The sequence below is a fragment of the Antedon mediterranea genome, chromosome 3 (assembly GCF_964355755.1).
Source record: "Antedon mediterranea chromosome 3, ecAntMedi1.1, whole genome shotgun sequence".
Classification (NCBI taxonomy): domain Eukaryota; kingdom Metazoa; phylum Echinodermata; class Crinoidea; order Comatulida; family Antedonidae; genus Antedon; species Antedon mediterranea.
Window position 1 is genome coordinate 19,675,243 of NC_092672.1, and position 19,135 is coordinate 19,694,377.

Here is a 19,135-nt window from a genome sequence, read left to right on the forward strand (position 1 = left end):
TGTCATAGTACTTGGCTAACAAGCCCTATAGGACTAATATTGTCTTGATTGACATACAATAAAATTACACTATACTGCTGTCATAGTACTTGGCTAACAAGCCCTATAGGACTAATATTGTATTGATTGGCATACAATAACATTACACTATATTGCTGTCAAAGTACTTGGCTAACAAGCCCTATAGGACTAATATTGTCTTGATTGACATACAATAAAATTACACTATACTGCTGTCATAGTACTTGGCTAACAAGCCATATAGGACTAATATTGTCTTGATTGACATACAATAAAATTACACTATACTGCTGTCACAGTACTTGGCTAACAAGCCCTATAGGACTAATATTGTATTGATTGGCATACAATAACATTACACTATATTGCTGTCAAAGTACTTGGCTAACAAGCCCTATAGGACTAATATTGTATTGATTGACATACAATAAAATTACACTATACTGCTGTCATAGTACTTGGCGAACAAGCCCTATAGGACTAATATTGTCTTGATTGACATACAATAAAATTACACTATACTGCTGTCATAGTACTTGGCTAACAAGCCCTATAGGACTAATATTGTCTTGATTGACATACAATAAAATTACACTATACTGCTGTCACAGTACTTGGCTAACAAGCCCTATAGGACTAATATTGTATTGATTGGCATACAATAACATTACACTATATTGCTGTCAAAGTACTTGGCTAACAAGCCCTATAGGACTAATATTGTCTTCATTGACATACAATAAAATTACACTATACTGCTGTCACAGTACTTGGCTAACAAGCCCTATAGGACTAATATTGTATTGATTGGCATACAATAAAATTACACTATACTGCTGTCATAGTACTTGGCTAACAAGCCCTATAGGACTAATATTGTATTGATTGACATACAATAAAATTACACTATACTATTTATTATTTATTTTTTATTTTTTCGGTATATAAAAATATATTACAAAACGACAGTTAAGGACTGAAATGAAATGTATTACAAAAGGCTAAAAATTAGTTAAAATTGCTATAAAAATAGAAACATCTAATTAAAATTAGATATCGTACCATAAAATTAAAAACATACATGAATAAAGAACATTAAAACATTCACTTATTACATATCCAAAAAAAAAAAAAAAAAAAAAAAGAGCTAGTGGTGCCTATTAATTATATCCACCATGGTGGGAACTGGAGACGACCTAAGTCTGCTGGTTTTACAATGAGGTACTTCTAGAAAGCGGTTGAATCTGACAGACCGAGCTGGCTTATGAAGAGGGGGAAGTATTTCTCTAAACAGCTCGGATTTTAATAAGCCTTCCCCGAAAGACAACACAAGTTTGTTTCGTCTCTCAACAAGAGTAGGTAAACCAGTAACAGACAATGCATGATCATAGCACAAATAGTTGTTACCTAGCATGATACGCAATGCTCTCTTTTGAACCTTTTCAATAGATATGGAAAGCCAAACCCGCCAAAAATACATAAAACATACCATCCACCAATAATTAATTCGTACAAAAATCAAAACATCCAATATTATCTCATGCAGTTCAATGAAAACTTAAACCATTCACCTAGTATCTACACCATCCAATACAATGTGTGACCATCTACCACTAGCCCAAACGACAATACGCCGAACAAACTACCCATAACACAAACCATCTAAAGAATGTTGAGCCCAGGCAGCAATAATTGAATTAATCTAACGTTAATACAAGTATATATTAGCCAACTCATTTATCAACATTTCATGTAGTTCATGAACATTTCAAACAAAGCATCTTAATTATAGTTCATCGAATTCTAATTCTAATACATTGCCTGTTTTATACACCGTTCGTCTGTTCAACAGTTTAAACAACTGTTTTGCACACGATACGCCCGTTCGTGAGTTCAAACCATGATATTTGAAGCATCGACTTTCCAAATGGCGATTTTTCGCACCGAACGTATTTTCTTGAGTTAAAGTGGTTGCATTTCAATCACTTACTTTCGATTGGCCAGTATTACACACCGTTCGCTTGTTCGTGATTTCAAACCATGATATTTGAAGCATCGACTTTCCAAACGGCGATTTTTCGCACCGAACGTATTTTCTTGAGTTAAAGTGGTTGCATTTCAATCACCTACTTTCGATTGGCCAGTATTACACACCGTTCGCTTGTTCGTGATTTCATGTGATAACATTTCATTCAACAACTTTTCAAACGTTAGTTTTTGGCTCTGCTTACGTATATGTTAGTTGATATACTATTTTTTAATTTTCATACTTTCCATAGTCAGTTTTGTACATCATTCGCATTTACGCATGTAAAGTGTAGATATTCCTCTCGACAAGTTTTAAACGGTAGTTGTTCGCACATTTATTGTTTTATTGTTAAATTGTAACTGTTGGCGCCGATTTAATATTGAGGGGCGGGGGTGAATGTCAACTTTACGACTGTATGACACTTACTTAGGCCTAGGCCAAAAATATTCACCTAGTATCTACACCATCCAATACAATGTGTGACCATCTACCACTAGCCCAAACGACAATACGCCGAACAAACTACCCATAACACAAACCATCTAAAGAATGTTGAGCCCAGGCAGCAATAATTGAATTAATCTAACGTTAATACAAGTATATATTAGCCAACTCATTTATCAACATTTCATGTAGTTCATGAACATTTCAAACAAAGCATCTTAATTATAGTTCATCGAATTCTAATTCTAATACATTGCCTGTTTTATACACCGTTCGTCTGTTCAACAGTTTAAACAACTGTTTTGCACACGATACGCCCGTTCGTGAGTTCAAACCATGATATTTGAAGCATCGACTTTCCAAACGGCGATTTTTCGCACCGAACGTATTTTCTTGAGTTAAAGTGGTTGCATTTCAATCACTTACTTTCGATTGGCCAGTATTACACACCGTTCGCTTGTTCGTGATTTCAAAGCATGATATTTGAAGCATCGACTTTCCAAACGGCGATTTTTCGCACCGAACGTATTTTCTTGAGTTAAAGTGGTTGCATTTCAATCAACTACTTTCGATTGGCCAGTATTACACACCGTTCGCTTGTTCGTGATTTCATGTGATAACATTTCATTCAACAACTTTTCAAACGTTAGTTTTTGGCTCTGCTTACGTATATGTTAGTTGATATACTATTTTTTAATTTTCATACTTTCCATAGTCAGTTTTGTACATCATTCGCATTTACGTATGTAAAGTGTAGATATTCCACTCGACAAGTTTTAAACGGTAGTTGTTCGCACATTTATTGTTTTATTGTTAAATTGTAACTGTTGGCGCCGATTTAATATTGAGGGGCGGGGGGTGAATGTCAACTTTACGACTGTATGACACTTACTTAGGCCTAGGCCTACGTTACACACACAGGGAGATGTAAACTAATTTATAAATTTATTTTACATCTCCCTGGTTACACACATTATCAAAAACTTAAATAATGAGAAAAAAAACAGAATGAAATAATATAATTTAGCTTGTGGGCCTGTTACAATTTTACGCCCCACAACTAGGCCCAGGGTAACACCCACCTCACCCGCCTAGTGGGAGATGTAAAATAAATTTATAAATTAGTTTACATCTCCCTGTGTGTGTAACGTAGGCCTAAATTTAACATCCCTCGAATAAGCACCTCCCTCAAATGACCTCCGCCTCCCCAAAGGGCCCTACCAAACAATAAAAACTATACTTTAAAATGTTATTAATCATCTAAAACACTGTGAAACAAAGTAGTTTAGTTTTACGAATGTCAAGCATTTTCAATAATGGTAACCGACAGAAAACGTATAAGGAGAACATTATCATTCCGAGAACCATCGTCTACACTTCCTAGAGGGGGAGCGAGCGAAGCGAGCTCACCCTCTAGTACAATAAAATTACACTATACTGCTGTCATAGTACTTGGCTAACAAGCCCTATAGGACTAATATTGTCTTGATTGGCATACAATAAAATTACACTATACTGCTGTCATAGTACTTGGCTAACAAGCCCTATAGGACTAATATTGTCTTGATTGGCATACAATAAAATTACACTATACTGCTGTCATAGTACTTGGCTAACAAGCCCTATAGGACTAATATTGTCTTGATTGGCATACAATAAAATTACACTATACTGCTGTAATAGTACTTGGCTAACAAACCCTATAGGACTAATTATTGTCTTGATTGACATACAATAAAATTACACTATACTGCTGTCATAGTACTTGGCTAACAAGCCCTAGGCTAACAAGCCCTATAGGACTAATATTGTATTGATTGGCATACAATAAAATTACACTATACTGCTGTCATAGTACTTGGCTAACAAGCCCTATAGGACTAATATTGTATTGATTGGCATACAATAAAATTACACTATACTGCTGTCATATTACTTGGCTAACAAGCCCTATAGGACTAATATTGTCTTGATTGACATACAATAAAATTACACTATACTGCTGTCATAGTACTTGGCTAACAAGCCCTATAGGACTAATATTATTGTCTTGATTGGCATACAATAAAATTACACTATACTGCTGTCATAGTACTTGGCTAACAAGCCCTATAGGACTAATATTGTCTTGATTGACATACAATAAAATTACACTATACTGCTGTCATAGTACTTGGCTAACAAGCCCTATAGGACTAATATTGTATTGATTGACATACAATAAAATTACACTATACTGCTGTCATAGTACTTGGCTAACAAGCCCTATAGGACTAATATTGTATTGATTGACATACAATAAAATTACACTATACTGCTGTCATAGTACTTGGCTAACAAGCCCTATAGGACTAATATTGTCTTGATTGACATACAATAAAATTACACTATACTGCTGTCATAGTACTTGGCTAACAAGCCCTATAGGACTAATATTGTATTGATTGGCATACAATAAAATTACACTATACTGCTGTCATATTACTTGGCTAACAAGCCCTATAGGACTAATATTGTCTTGATTGACATACAATAAAATTACACTATACTGCTGTCATAGTACTTGGCTAACAAGCCCTATAGGACTAATATTGTCTTGATTGGCATACAATAAAATTACACTATACTGCTGTCATAGTACTTGGCTAACAAGCCCTATAGGACTAATATTGTCTTGATTGACATCTATATATAAATTATGGTTAATTCTGACATAGGCGAGCACAATGCAAAAACTTCTCTACAAATCTCCGCCTTGGATACCTACCTTATCTATCCGATATGTACCGCGAAACGTAGATTTGATAACATTAGTGTGCACGCCGACGCTATTGTTCCATATTTATATCTTAGGAAGATATTATAAAGAGTTTTTTAACAACATTTATGATTTCAACATTGGATTTTCCTCTCAATTTCAATTCTTCCCGGTCAAAGTAATTTCCGGGTTTAAGATAAGTTCACCTTAGTTTCAAATATTTCCTCTCTTTTATACACAAGGGAGCAGTTAAAATAATAGATTTGACCCTAAAGGTGACTGGAAACAGGCACTTTCCATCAATCAATACAGTGTCCCTTTGGAAGATGAAAAAAAAATTGGCCATTAATCATAGCCATTTCAGTTTTTTGTTTATTTTAAAACATACCACACGTGTGTGAAGGTACAGTAGTTAAATAATAGGAATTATACTGCAAATTAATAAAGATCAAATTAAATATACGCCATAAAGAATCAGAATATATTGTGGGGAATAGTATTATAAAATTACATAGGGAGATTTGATAAGACATTTTTCGAGTGAAATCCCGATAGCTGAGTTTTATTGAGTAAGCTTGCAGGAATAACTGTAGGCTATCTTCCTGTGTCCCGTTAGGACCGAGATGTCTGCCCATGTTGCAAGCCGTAATGTCTTCTTTCTTGGGCCCACTCTGTCATGGCAGTTAGTTTCAAAAGATGATTAAATTAAATAATGTATTAATAATTATTAGGATGGTATTCATTTGAATAAACGCCTCTCCAATAAAACATCACTTTGAATAATAACCCCCCCCCCCCCCCCCCCACCCCACAACCCACAACCCAACTATCTAATAAACGTCCATCCACATATTTATAATAACACAATTATACTATTTGTAGTAGAATTCACCGCACTGTTATCTGCAATTTACCAAGCATTTGTTATTCTTTTTTACCACTTTTCATATCTATGAGAGGATTTCATTTGATTATAAATGTTACCATATTATTAGAACTAAAAAATTTAACATATATCCCTCGAATAAGCACCTCCCTCAAATGACCTCCGCCTCCCCAAAGGGCCCTACCAAACAATAAAAACTATACTTTAAAATGTTATTAATCATCTAAAACACTGTGAAACAAAGTAGTTTAGTTTTACGAATGTCAAGCATTTTCAATAATGGTAACCGACAGAAAATGTATAAGGAGAACATTATCATTCCGAGAACCATCGTCTACACTTCCTAGAGGGGGAGCGAGCGAAGCGAGCTCACCCTCTAGTACAATAAAATTACACTATACTGCTGTCATAGTACTTGGCTAACAAGCCCTATAGGACTAATATTGTATTGATTGACATACAATAAAATTACACTATACTGCTGTCATTGTACTTGGCTAACAAGCCCTATAGGACTAATATTGTCTTGATTGACATACAATAAAATTACACAATACTGCTGTCATAGTACTTGGCTAACAAGCCCTATAGGACTAATATTGTATTGATTGACATACAATAAAATTACACTATACTGCTGTCATAGTACTTGGCTAACAAGCTCTATAGGACTAATATTGTCTTGATTGGCATACAATAAAATTACACTATACTGCTGTCATAGTACTTGGCTAACAAGCCCTATAGGACTAATATTGTCTTGATTGGCATCTATATATAAATTATGGTTAATTCTGACATAGGCGAGCACAATGCAAAAACTTCGGTACAAATCTCCGCCTTGGATACCTACCTTATCTATCCGAGATGTACCGCGAAACGTAGATTTGATAACATTAGTGTTCACGCCGACGCTATTGTTCCATATTTATATCTTAGGAAGATATTATAAAGAGTTTTTTAACAACATTTATGATTTCAACATTAGATTTTCCTCTCAATTTCAATTCTTCCCGGTCAAAGTAATTTCCGGGTTTAAGATAAGTTCACCTTGCAACGACCTGGTTTCAAATATTTTCTCTCTTTTAAACACAAGGGAGCAGTTAAAATAATAGATTTGACCCTAAAGGTGACTGGAAACAGGCACTTTCCATCAATCAATACAGTGTCCCTTTGGAAGACAGTAGTTAAATAATAGGAATTATACTGCAAATTAATAAAGATCAAATTAAATATACGCCATAAAGAATCAGAATATATTGTGGGGAATAGTATTATAAAATTACATAGGCAGATTTGATGATAAGACATTTTTCGAGTGAAATCCCGATAGCTAAGTTTTATTGAGTAAGCTTGCAGGAATAACTGTAGGCTATCTTCCTGTGTCCCATTAGGACCAAGATGTCTGCCCATGTTGCAAGCCGTAATGTCTTCTTTCTTGGGCCCACTCTGTCACGGCAGTTAGTTTCAAAAGATGATTAAATCAAATAATTAATTAATAATTATTAGGATGGTATTCATTTGAATAAACGCCTCTCCAATAAAACATCACTTTGAATAATAAACCCCCCCCCCCCCAACCCAACTATCTAATAAACGTCCATCCACATATTTATAATAACACAATTATACTATTTGTAGTAGAATTCACCGCACTGTTATCTACAATTTACCAAGCATTTGTTATTCTCTTTTAGCACTTTTCATATCTATTAGAGGATTTTATTTGATTATAAATGTTACCATATTATTAAAACTAAAAAATTGAACATATATCCCTCGGATAAAGCACCTCCCTCAAATGACCTCCGCCTCCCCAAAGGGCCCTACCAAACAATAAAAACTATACTTTAAAATGTTATTAATCATCTAAAACACTGTGAAACAAAGTAGTTTAGTTTTAGGAATGTCAATCATTTTCAATAATGGTAACCGACAGAAAACGTATAAGGAGAACATTATCATTCCGAGAACCATCGTCTACACTTCCTAGAGGGGGAGCGAGCGAAGCCAGCTCACCCTCTAGTACAATAAAATTACACTATACTGCTGTCATAGTACTTGGCTAACAAGCCCTATAGGACTAATATTGTATTGATTGACATACAATAAAATTACAATATACTGCTGTCATAGTACTTGGCTAACAAGCCCTATAGGACTAATGTAATATTCTTTAAATACATGAGAGACGTTTCTAGTAACACAATGCTTTTATTCTTTAGTTATTCGACATCATTGTTATCACAATCATTCGTGAGGTCTTCTATACTGAAGCCATGTTTTAGAGGTCTGTTGCCTTATGGGTATCCTACATACTATAGAGGGCGACATCATAATATATGGTGCCATCATATAACATCCCTCTTCTTTAATTACTCATAATGGTGTACAAATATAATTAAACTGTGGGTCTCATTTATCAATCATATTACAATCATAATAAAACAATTATAAGTTTTATTTACAAATCTAATCTATTTGGTTTCTTAATTTTTCTGCCACTGCTAGAGCATGATGATGGTTTGTGTTCTATAGTCTTGTAATGAGTAAGTGGTGTTTCTAGTATTATGTGTGTGAAGTGTTCGTTTGTTTTGCGGATGTGTGTTCGGTTTCTTCTTAGTGTTTTCTGGTTTTCTGTCAGTACTCTGTACGAATGTGGACTCGTTTTGTTTAGTATCTTCGCTGGGATCCACTGTGGGTTTTTGTCAGAGTGTCTGATTCTCACGCTTTCTCCTGTCTTTATTGGTTGAAGTGGTTTTGTATTTTCATCATGATATTGCTTCTGTTTGTCTTGTCGGTTTTTTAGTCGATTTCTTATTTCTTTTCTGGTTGGCATTTTTTCATTGTTTGTTGGAAGTTCTGTTTTTAGTCCTCTGTGAAATATCATCATTCCGGGTGAGGCAAGTTTTGAGTCGACTGGAGTTGCTCGCATGTATAGTAAAGCTTTGTCAACATCTGTGTTGTTGTGCTGAGCTTTGATGATGGTTGACTTCACTGTTTGAACCATTCGTTCGATGAATCCATTTCCTTCATGGTGGTGAGGACTTGTGGTTGTGTGTATGAATTTCCAATCTTTGCTAAACTGTTTGAATTGTTCACTGTTGAAGTGTGGTCCGTTGTCAGTAATCAATTCTTGAACCATCCCAAACTCTGAGAAGACATTTTTTATTATCGATATAACTGTCTCACTGTTTGATTGGTCTGCCGGTATTTTTCTTATGATTGGATATTTGGTGTAATAATCTGCTATTAGGAGGTATTCTACTCTATTTATGTAGAATAGGTCAGCTGCGAGTATTTCCCATTCTTTGGTAGGGATTTTTCTCTTCAACATTGGTTCATGTTGTTGTTTGTGTTTTTGTTGTTGGCATGATGGGCATGCTTTTATCATGTTTTCTATTTCCTCATTAATACTGGGCCAATGGATTGATGTTTTAGCCATCAGTTGACACTTGGTTATGCCTAAGTGGGATGTGTATAGTTGTTTTAGGATGTCCTGTCTCATGACTTCTGGGATCACTACTCTGTTACCCTTTAGTATTATTCCGTTCTCTGTTGTGAGTTCATCCCTGTATGGGAAGTATGGTCTTATTGTCTTATGTACAGATTTTAGTTTGTTTGGCCAGCCTTGCTGTATTATACTTCCCAATTTTATGAGAGTTGGGTCTTCCTTGGTCTTCTGCCTTATTTCTTCTTCTTTGGACTCTGAGAAATATGACAGTTGTATCTTTACTTCTTCTTCAATTTGGCTGTCATTTATAGGGTTTAATCTAGACATGGCATCTGCCAGGACCATTTCTTTGCCTGGTTTATACTTGATTGTCAGATCATATCCTTGTAGTCTCATTAGTAGTCTTTGTAGTCTTGGTGGTGCACACATTAGATTTTTTAGTTGGATCATCTCTAACGGTTTGTGGTCTGATTCCACAATGAATGAGTTTCCATACACATATGTGTGGAACTTCTCTACTGCGTATACTACCGCCAGTAGTTCTCTTTCAATGTTCGCATATCTTTGTTCCGCTTCTGTTAATGCCTTTGATGTAAACGCAACAACTTTTTCGTCTTGTATGAGTGCTGCTCCCACTCCAATCAGGGATGCATCCACTTGTAGTTTCAACTTTTTGTTAGGTTGGAAATAGGTCAGTGTTGTCTGGTTACAAATTGTTGACTTTATCTCTTCGAATGCTTTTTGTTGTGAGCCATTCCATTCAAATACATTATCTTTTTTCAGAAGTTCTCGGAGGGGTGCTGTTTTGTCTGACAGCTTGGGACAGAAGGGACTCATATACGTGGCGATGCCTAGGAAACTTTGTAACTCTTTAACATTCGTTGGTGGTTTTATCTTGCTGATGGCTTCAATGCGCTTTGGGTCAGCATGTACTCCATCTTTATCATATATCATACCAAAGAAATTTATTTACGGTCGCTTTATTTCACATTTCTCTGCATTGAATACAAGCCCATATTCTCTAGCGGTTTCCATCAGGTCCATTAAGTTTCGATCATGTTCTTCTTCTGTTTTCCCAAATACAGCAACGTCATCTGCGATGCCTGTGGCTCCGATGCATTTCTCCAATATTTGATCCATCTTATGTTGAAAAACGTCTTGGCTGACATTCAGTCCAAATGGTAATCTTAGGAATCTGAATCTTCCAAACCCTGGAGTGTTAAATGTGGTAAGATAACTGGATTCTTTGTCAAGTCTTATGGACCAATATCCATGTCGTGCATCTAGTTTAGAGAAAAACTTTGCCCCACTAAATTTATGTGTTATCTCATCTAGGGTTGGTGTGTGATGGTATGTGCGTTTTATAGCTTTGTTTAAGTCCTTAGGATCTAAACATATCCGCCATCTCCCATTTGGTTTCTGTGAGTAGGCCAAACTTGAAACCCAATCCACTGGTTTCTCTACTTTCTGTATGACATTTAATCTCATCATTTCATCCAACTCAGCCTTTATGTCATTTTTTATCGCTAATGGACATGACCTTGGTGCGTGTATGACAGGTGGTACCGTTTCGTCTATAACTATTTTGTACGTACCCTCAAACTTGCCAATGCCTTCAAATCTGTCTGGATAGAGTCTTTTTATGTCCTCTACATCCTTGATTTTGTCATTTACTTCGACTGCACAGTTTATCTGTATTATCTTCAGAGTCTTTAGCGTCGGTAGTCCCATTATAGCTGGTCCCTGTACCTCTGCAATATAAAACTTTGCATTTGTGTGTAAGTTATTGAAGTAACATGGGATGTGTATGTAACCATAATGTTTGATTTGTGCTCCGTTATACGCTGTGACTTTTACATTAGATTTGTTAACATATTTATCATTAGGTACATTATTGCTCATGTTTTTAGGAAACATAGCTCTATACATTCTCAGTGGTAATATATTACCCTCTGCACCTGTATCTACTTTTACTTTCAGAAAAGTTGGTTTGTTACGGTTTATTTCAATTTTGACATTTGTGAACACTTCTGTGTCACCATCTTTAGCGTTTATCTGGCTTATTTTAATTGCTTCAAATGTAATATTAGATTCATCTTCACTGTCGCAATCGCTACCATTGCTTTTGTTTATACCATGCACGTTTCTCTTACTTCTGTTAGGTGCATTTATATATTTGCCCTTTTGTTTGTCATTACGTTTTGACCTACATGCTCTACTAAAATGATTTTTCCTACCACAATTATTGCAGGACATGCCAAAAGCTGGACATTTACCATATTCATGTGATCTAGTGCATCTTGAGCATGGTTTACTTTTATCTCTATCTTTGGTTCTATCATGTTTATAATTATTAGACATACCTAATTGATCTACCGCTACTTGGTGATCAGCTTTGAGCTCTTTCCCTAAGTTTCTCGACGCTTCTGATGCCTTACATATTTTCATGCACTTATCTAAATTTAAATCATCTTCTCTAAGCAATCGTTCACGCAATTGATTGTCCAATAGTCCACAAACAATTCTATCCCTGATGAGGGATTCCTCAATTTCTCCAAACTCACATGTCTTGCTCTTGTTCTTTAGGTCGGTCACATATTGGTCTATCTTCTCACCTGGTATCTGGTTTCGTGAAAAGAAAGTGTGTCGTTCAAATGTAATGTTTTTCTTGGGGTTGCAATATTCCTCAAATTTGTGCATAACTGTGTTTAATCTCATCTTCATTTTCAATTTAAATGCGTTATATACATCTAAGCCTTGTTGCCCAATAGTATGGAGTAGTAATGACGTTTGCGTTTCACTTGGTTTTCGTGACATTCCACTGGCAATGTTATTGTTATATAGTTCAAATCTCTGTTTGAATCTCTTCCAATTCTCCGATATGTTGCCTGTCGATATATTTAATGGTTCTGGCTGATTTAGGTTCGCCATGATCAATATTAATTTTTAATATTGTCAGTTGTTGTATACAGTGGTAACAAAATGTGTATGGGCTATTTTTTGTCTTCTGCTATCCGAATACAAAATCCAATTCAGTTCTCTCCGCACGTCACGTGTGTACTCTCAACAACACGTTTTACTATTCTATTCGTGCGGCGGCGTGTACGCTAGCCTATTTATTCTTCTAGCCTAGTATAGCTTATCGATTGACTTTATTATATGTTTCAATCCTACCGTTGCCACCATGTAATATTCTTTAAATACATGAGAGACGTTTCTAGTAACACAATGCTTTTATTCTTTAGTTATTCGACATCATTGTTATCACAATCATTCGTGAGGTCTTCTATACTGAAGCCATGTTTTAGAGGTCTGTTGCCTTATGGGTATCCTACATACTATAGAGGGCGACATCATAATATATGGTGCCATCATATAACACTAATATTGTCTTGATTGACATACAATAAAATTATAGACTGTGGGCTACCGTAACCCCCCCTCCCCCCCCCCCTGGGGATTTTATGACCCATACATTTTTGGAAACCTCACACATATAGGTTTTCAAATCAGGTTGTCTGCACATTGCGCAGTGGTGCGTAAACCGATGAGGGCGCTTTTTCCAAAATGGCCGCCAAATTTAATAAAATATTATATATATTGATAAAACAGTAATTTATATGCTAAAATTAACTTGTTTTTTAATTGTTCTGTATTGAAATAATGTGTGGTCAGGTCATGGTATATGTTTGTATTCCGAAAAGTCAATATAGAGGGCGCATTTCAAAATGGCCGTCGAAAATCATAAAACTTAACAAAATTGAAGTAATTACTAGAAATGATTATATAAACAATCAGAAAAATGTCAGAATGTCATTTTACCATTCAATAATTTAACTGGTACTGACATTATTTGATTAAACTAATAAAATAATATTATTATTATTAAAATAATACAAAAACTTCTATCAAACAAATTAGTTGATGCATGACATTCAACTTTAAACCAATCAGAACACAGATAGCAGTGTAGTAGTCTAGTTGATCAGTTGTATGAAACCAGTCTAGTCTATATAACATTGAGCTAAATTATCGAAGAAAATTGTGCTTTTTCAACAACAAAGTTAATTCATAGTAAGTATTACAAGCAATTTGCTCTCCTAGTACAGTACATGGTGCAAAATGTGGACTAGCCTAGGCCTAGGAGAACTTGGTAAAACTGCACAGTTCTGGCTTAACTATATGGATCGAGTTTGGCTTATCCTTCAATTTCAAAGAGCAACTAAGAAAACAATTTTGATTTGCATTTAGCTAGCCTACAAAGAATGTGTAGTCTGTTTTTTAGCTACGACCACCAAAACTATGCTAGATATACAATGGTGTATTTCCTGTCTCTCCTAAACATATCAGAGACACATCCCGGAGCAGAGGAGCTCTTGCGACACAATGGTTTCAGCGTTAAACGATCACAAATTCCGATGTCGAGAAATGCTGTTGACATCACAATTGAACAAACTATCAACCGTCACGCAAAGTGCCATGGTGGAATCATAGGATTCAGCAGGAACTATTCGGCATATCATAGGTGGTGCACGACAAGACACAGTAGGGCTGGTTACCTGCAAGCCACAATGGAAATGGCAGACATGGATAACATGGAATCGACTTCACACAAGGGCTTGAAGTCCTCACACATCATCAACAGTGAACAAGATACTTGCAAGGGTTCTAGCAGCATTTCATAATTTTGTAAATCCTTTTGTTGTTGAAAACAAGAACGTCCTCTACTGTCTGTCATCAGGTGCACCAGTATCAGATGAGATCGAACGTGATCTCCTCCAGGCTGATAATATTGGAAAACAGGCTTACGACAAATTTGTTACGCAACGACTTGTTGAAGGCACAGTAAGTTTTCATCATCCAATCAAGAAGTGTAAACTAAAGACATTTGTACAACTTGCCAAATCCTGTAAGATATCGGGACAGTCAAAGAAGATCAAAGAAGTAAAAGCTGAAAGAAATGTATTTGGTCAGCTTGTACTTTTAGCAATGAAGCATGACATTCGTATGGAGAGGGTGCTTAGTTTCTCATTGGGCCCTGTTCCATGGGCACTTGCAACGGCTGATGGTGTTCCAGTGAAGACAGACAAGGCAAAGCTTATGCATGCATTGGTAGGCGAATCGAACACAATAGAAAGGCCGGCTGGAGAAACCACATATATTGTTCACTGAATGGCTCTGCTGCAAGCACAGATGGCTTTGCCTGATACATTTGGAGACCTGGCAGAGAGTATATTTGGACAGCTGCCTAAGGTAAAACGTGTGGACTTTGTAACTGATACCTACCTCCCACTATCAATCAAAGGAATTGAAAGGGCTAGAAGAGGTTCTTCTAAATCCCATATAATTAAAGGAGTCAAGACTAAAGAGCCACGAGACTGGAAATCGTTTCTGTCAAGCGATGACAATAAGATGACACTAACAGAATTTCTACTAAGTGAATGGAAAAAGAATAAATATGCACCAAGTCTTCATGGAAGAGAAGTTGTATTTGGCTATACGAATAAATGCATAAGTCTGAAGAGCAATGATGGCCAAGAAACTATGTCTGAGGAACTTACAGAGTTATCGTTAACACAGGAAGAGGCTGATACGAAGTTGATTCTCCACTGTCTGCAAATTGCCAGAAATTCATCATCCAATTCTACCATAATCATTCGATCTCCAGACACAGATGTCTTCATTCTTCTGCTTCATCACACCCAGGAACTGACTCAAACAATACTATTTGATACAGGTGTTGGCAATAAAAGACGTCTTGTAGATGTGCATAAAGTCATAAGTGATGTGGGAAATGATGTGTGTCATGCCCTTCCCGCATTACATGCATTCAGTTGTTGTGACACAACCAGTGCATTTGTTCGTAAGTGGAAACTACTACCTTTGAAGATCCTCAAACAGCACCAGGAATTTCTTGGTGCATTTCTGACTCTTGGCCGATCATTGGAAATTGCAGATGAAACTCATGAAAGCTTGGAGCATTTTGTGTGCCGTCTTTACAACACTAAATCTACTGTAACTGACATTAACACTTTGCGACATGATAAATTTCTGGAAAGATTTAGTGTCAAGCCAGGTGCAATACTTTCGACCTATGATGGCATGGATATGAGCCTCCCTCCACCTTGCCGAGATGCTCTTAAAATGCATGTTAAAAGATCTAATTATCAAGCGTTTATTTGGTACCAAGCACACCAAGCCGTACCAAATATCCCTCAACCAGACGGGCATGGTGTATTCAAAATGAAAAGTTGGACTTGAAGTGGACGGAAGGTGATATGATGCCACATGAGCTGGTTGACGTATTGGTAGAGGAACAGGAAGAGGAGGATGAGGAGGAGGATGATGATGAGCAAACTGAATTTAACAACTTGATGGACATTTTTTTTGACACGGAAGAAGACTAGATAATCTTGTTATTGAAACTTTTATTGTAAATAGTAAGAAATGGCATTTCCAGTTACTTTTCCATACAACATTCTACTAGAGCAACTATAAAACCACATGTTCTGAAAAATTTGCAACAATTTCCAAATGTATACTACCAGTAGTTAGAGAGATATGACAAAACCAGGTCAAAGGTCATAAAGGTCATAAATGTCACTTCCGGTAATTTTTTGACAAAATGTTTCATTAGAGCAAATAGAAATATGCATATTGTAAACAATTTGAGATCATTTACAAGTGTCTATCATGTAAAGTCAATGTTATGTCTTTAAAATATGGAAAAAAACCCAATAGTGCACTTTTATTAGAATTGTTGGCAGCCATTTTGACAAAACGGTCAGAAATGGCATTCCCAGTCCCCTTTACATAAAACTCTCCATTAGAGCAAGTATAAAACCACATGTTCCAAACAATTTGCGACAAATTCCAAATGTGTACTACCAGTAGTTATAGAGATATGACAAAACCGGGTCAAAGGTCAGAGTGACAAAAATGTCATTTCCGGTCAAATTTTTACAAAACTTTTCATTAGAGCAAATAGAAATGTGCTAACTGTAAACAATTTGAGACCATTTATAAGTCTCTACCATGAGTGGTTGCCAAGATAGAGGCACCTGAGCCTATGGGCAGCCATTTTGAAAACGCGCCCTCACAGGAATACGCACCACTGCGCAATGTGCAGACAACCTGATTTTAGTTCGTATATGGGTAGGGTTAAAAAAAATACTGGTCCCGAAAAATCCCCAGGGGGGGGGGGAGGGTCCCGTGTTTGAGCCCACAGTCTATTACACTATACTGCTGTCATAGTACTTGGCTAACAAGCCCTATAGGACTAATATTGTATTGATTGACATACAATAAAATTACACTATACTGCTGTCATAGTACTTGGCTAACAAGCCCTATAGGACTAATATTGTCTTGATTGACATACAATAAAATTACACTATACTGCTGTCATAGTACTTGGCTAACAAGCCCTATAGGACTAATATTGTATTGATTGGCATACAATAAAATTACACTATACTGCTGTCATAGTACTTGGCTAACAAGCCCTATAGGACTAATATTGTCTTGATTGGCATACAATAAAATTACACTATACTGCTGTCATAGTACTTGGCTAACAAGCCCTATAGGACTAATATTGTATTGATTGACATACAATAAAATTACACTATACTGCTGTCATAGTACTTGGCTAACAAGCCCTATAGGACTAATATTGCCTTGATTGACATACAATAAAATTACACTATACTGCTGTCATAGTACTTGGCTAACAAGCCCTATAGGACTAATATTGTATTGATTGACATACAATAAAATTACACTATACTGCTGTCATAGTACTTGGCTAACAAGCCCTATAGGACTAATATTGTATTGATTGGCATACAATAAAATTACACTATACTGCTGTCATAGTACTTGGCTAACAAGCCCCATAGGACTAATATTGTTTTTAGAAACAAAAGCTTAATTTGGAATTTGAACAACTGGATTATCAGTGTCAAGCCATGTTTCACTACTTGCAATGATATCAAAAGTAAAATTAATGGATTTAAGAAACGTACATATAGAATCAATGTTACGTTGTAAGCTTCTAGAGTTAAAGTGTATCATTGATAGACAATTGTTTCTATCAATATTTTTAGTGGCATTTATAAAATCATCAGAGTGGTAGTATTTAGAAATAATTTTATTGGTGTAAAATTGATTATCAGGATCTCTTTCAGAATTTAAATTTTCAGCGTTCGAGAAGGGGTTAAATACAATATCATCATGCGTGCCCCTGGAGGGATGCGTAGGACGAGACGACATAGAACAATTAGACGGAACATTAAACATTGATAAAATAAAAAACTAGCAAATGAAAGAGCAGCCGAGATCGATTCAGGACATGTTTAGAGACGAGGCAAAAATTCAAAATGCAAAATTAGACAGCAGTAAATATAAAGCAAATAGGTGTACAATTGATCAAGTGAAATCAATATATGCGGACAGAAAAATCGGTAAAAATTATGCAAGTACAGAATTCAATTGAACAAAGAACATACACAGATGCATATACAGTTAAATATTCAAGGAAGAAAACAAGATATGCAAATATCAAAAGGTGGTACAGATATGCAAATACGGAATTCAATTGAACAAAGACATACACTAATATGCTAATACAGTTAAAATATTCAAGGAAGAAAACAGGATATGCAAATAAAATTACACTATACTGCTGTCATAGTACTTGGCTAACAAGCCTTATAGGACTAATATTGTATTGATTGACATACAATAAAATTACACTATACTGCTGTCAAAGTACTTGGCTAACAAGCCCTATAGGACTAATATTGTATTGATTGACATACAATAAAATTACACTATACTGCTGTCATTGTACTTGGCTAACAAGCCCTATAGGACTAATATTGTATTGATTGGCATACAATAAAATTACACTATACTGCTGTCATAGTACTTGGCTAACAAGCCCTATAGGACTAATATTGTATTGATTGGCATACAATAAAATTATACTATACTGCTGTCATAGTACTTGGCTAACAAGCCCTAGGCTAACAAGCCCTATAGGACTAATATTGTATTGATTGGCATACAATAAAATTACACTATACTGCTGTCATAGTACTTGGCTAACAAGCCCTATAGGACTAATATTGTATTGATTGGCATACAATAAAATTACACTATACTGCTGTCATAGTACTTGGCTAATTAAATCTAGGAAAATTTGCAAAGGAAAATGAACATTAGAAATGATTTTTAGTTGACATGGCATGACTATGTGTAATCTTCAAACATTTCACTCTCGATGAAATTACTAGAATCTGAGTAACTGACCTGAAGGCACACAAAAAATGTCCCCATAAGCTCAGTTCCTTTCAGTTTTGTTCTATTCTTGTGGGACTGAAAGGAACTAAGTGCAACTTTAAATCATGTCAAGACCAGTATAGCAATGAGTTTGTTGTTTCCATATAGGTGTGTTATAATCATAAAGATAGAATATCTTTTTTGGCTTTATTATATCTATTGGTTATAATAACCATTATGTCAAGAAATAAAATGGTC

At 35.7% G+C, this 19,135-nt stretch overlaps 1 protein-coding gene across 1 annotated transcript; it reads right to left on the bottom strand.

Moving 5' to 3' along the window:
* Positions 1-10,561: 10,561 nt before the first annotated feature.
* LOC140044124 (uncharacterized) lies at positions 10,562-12,523 on the bottom strand. Its single transcript, XM_072088604.1, has one exon. It carries the CDS (start codon positions 12,521-12,523, stop codon positions 10,562-10,564), a length of 1,962 nt encoding a protein of 653 aa, XP_071944705.1.
* Between the last annotated feature and the right edge of the window lie 6,612 nt (positions 12,524-19,135).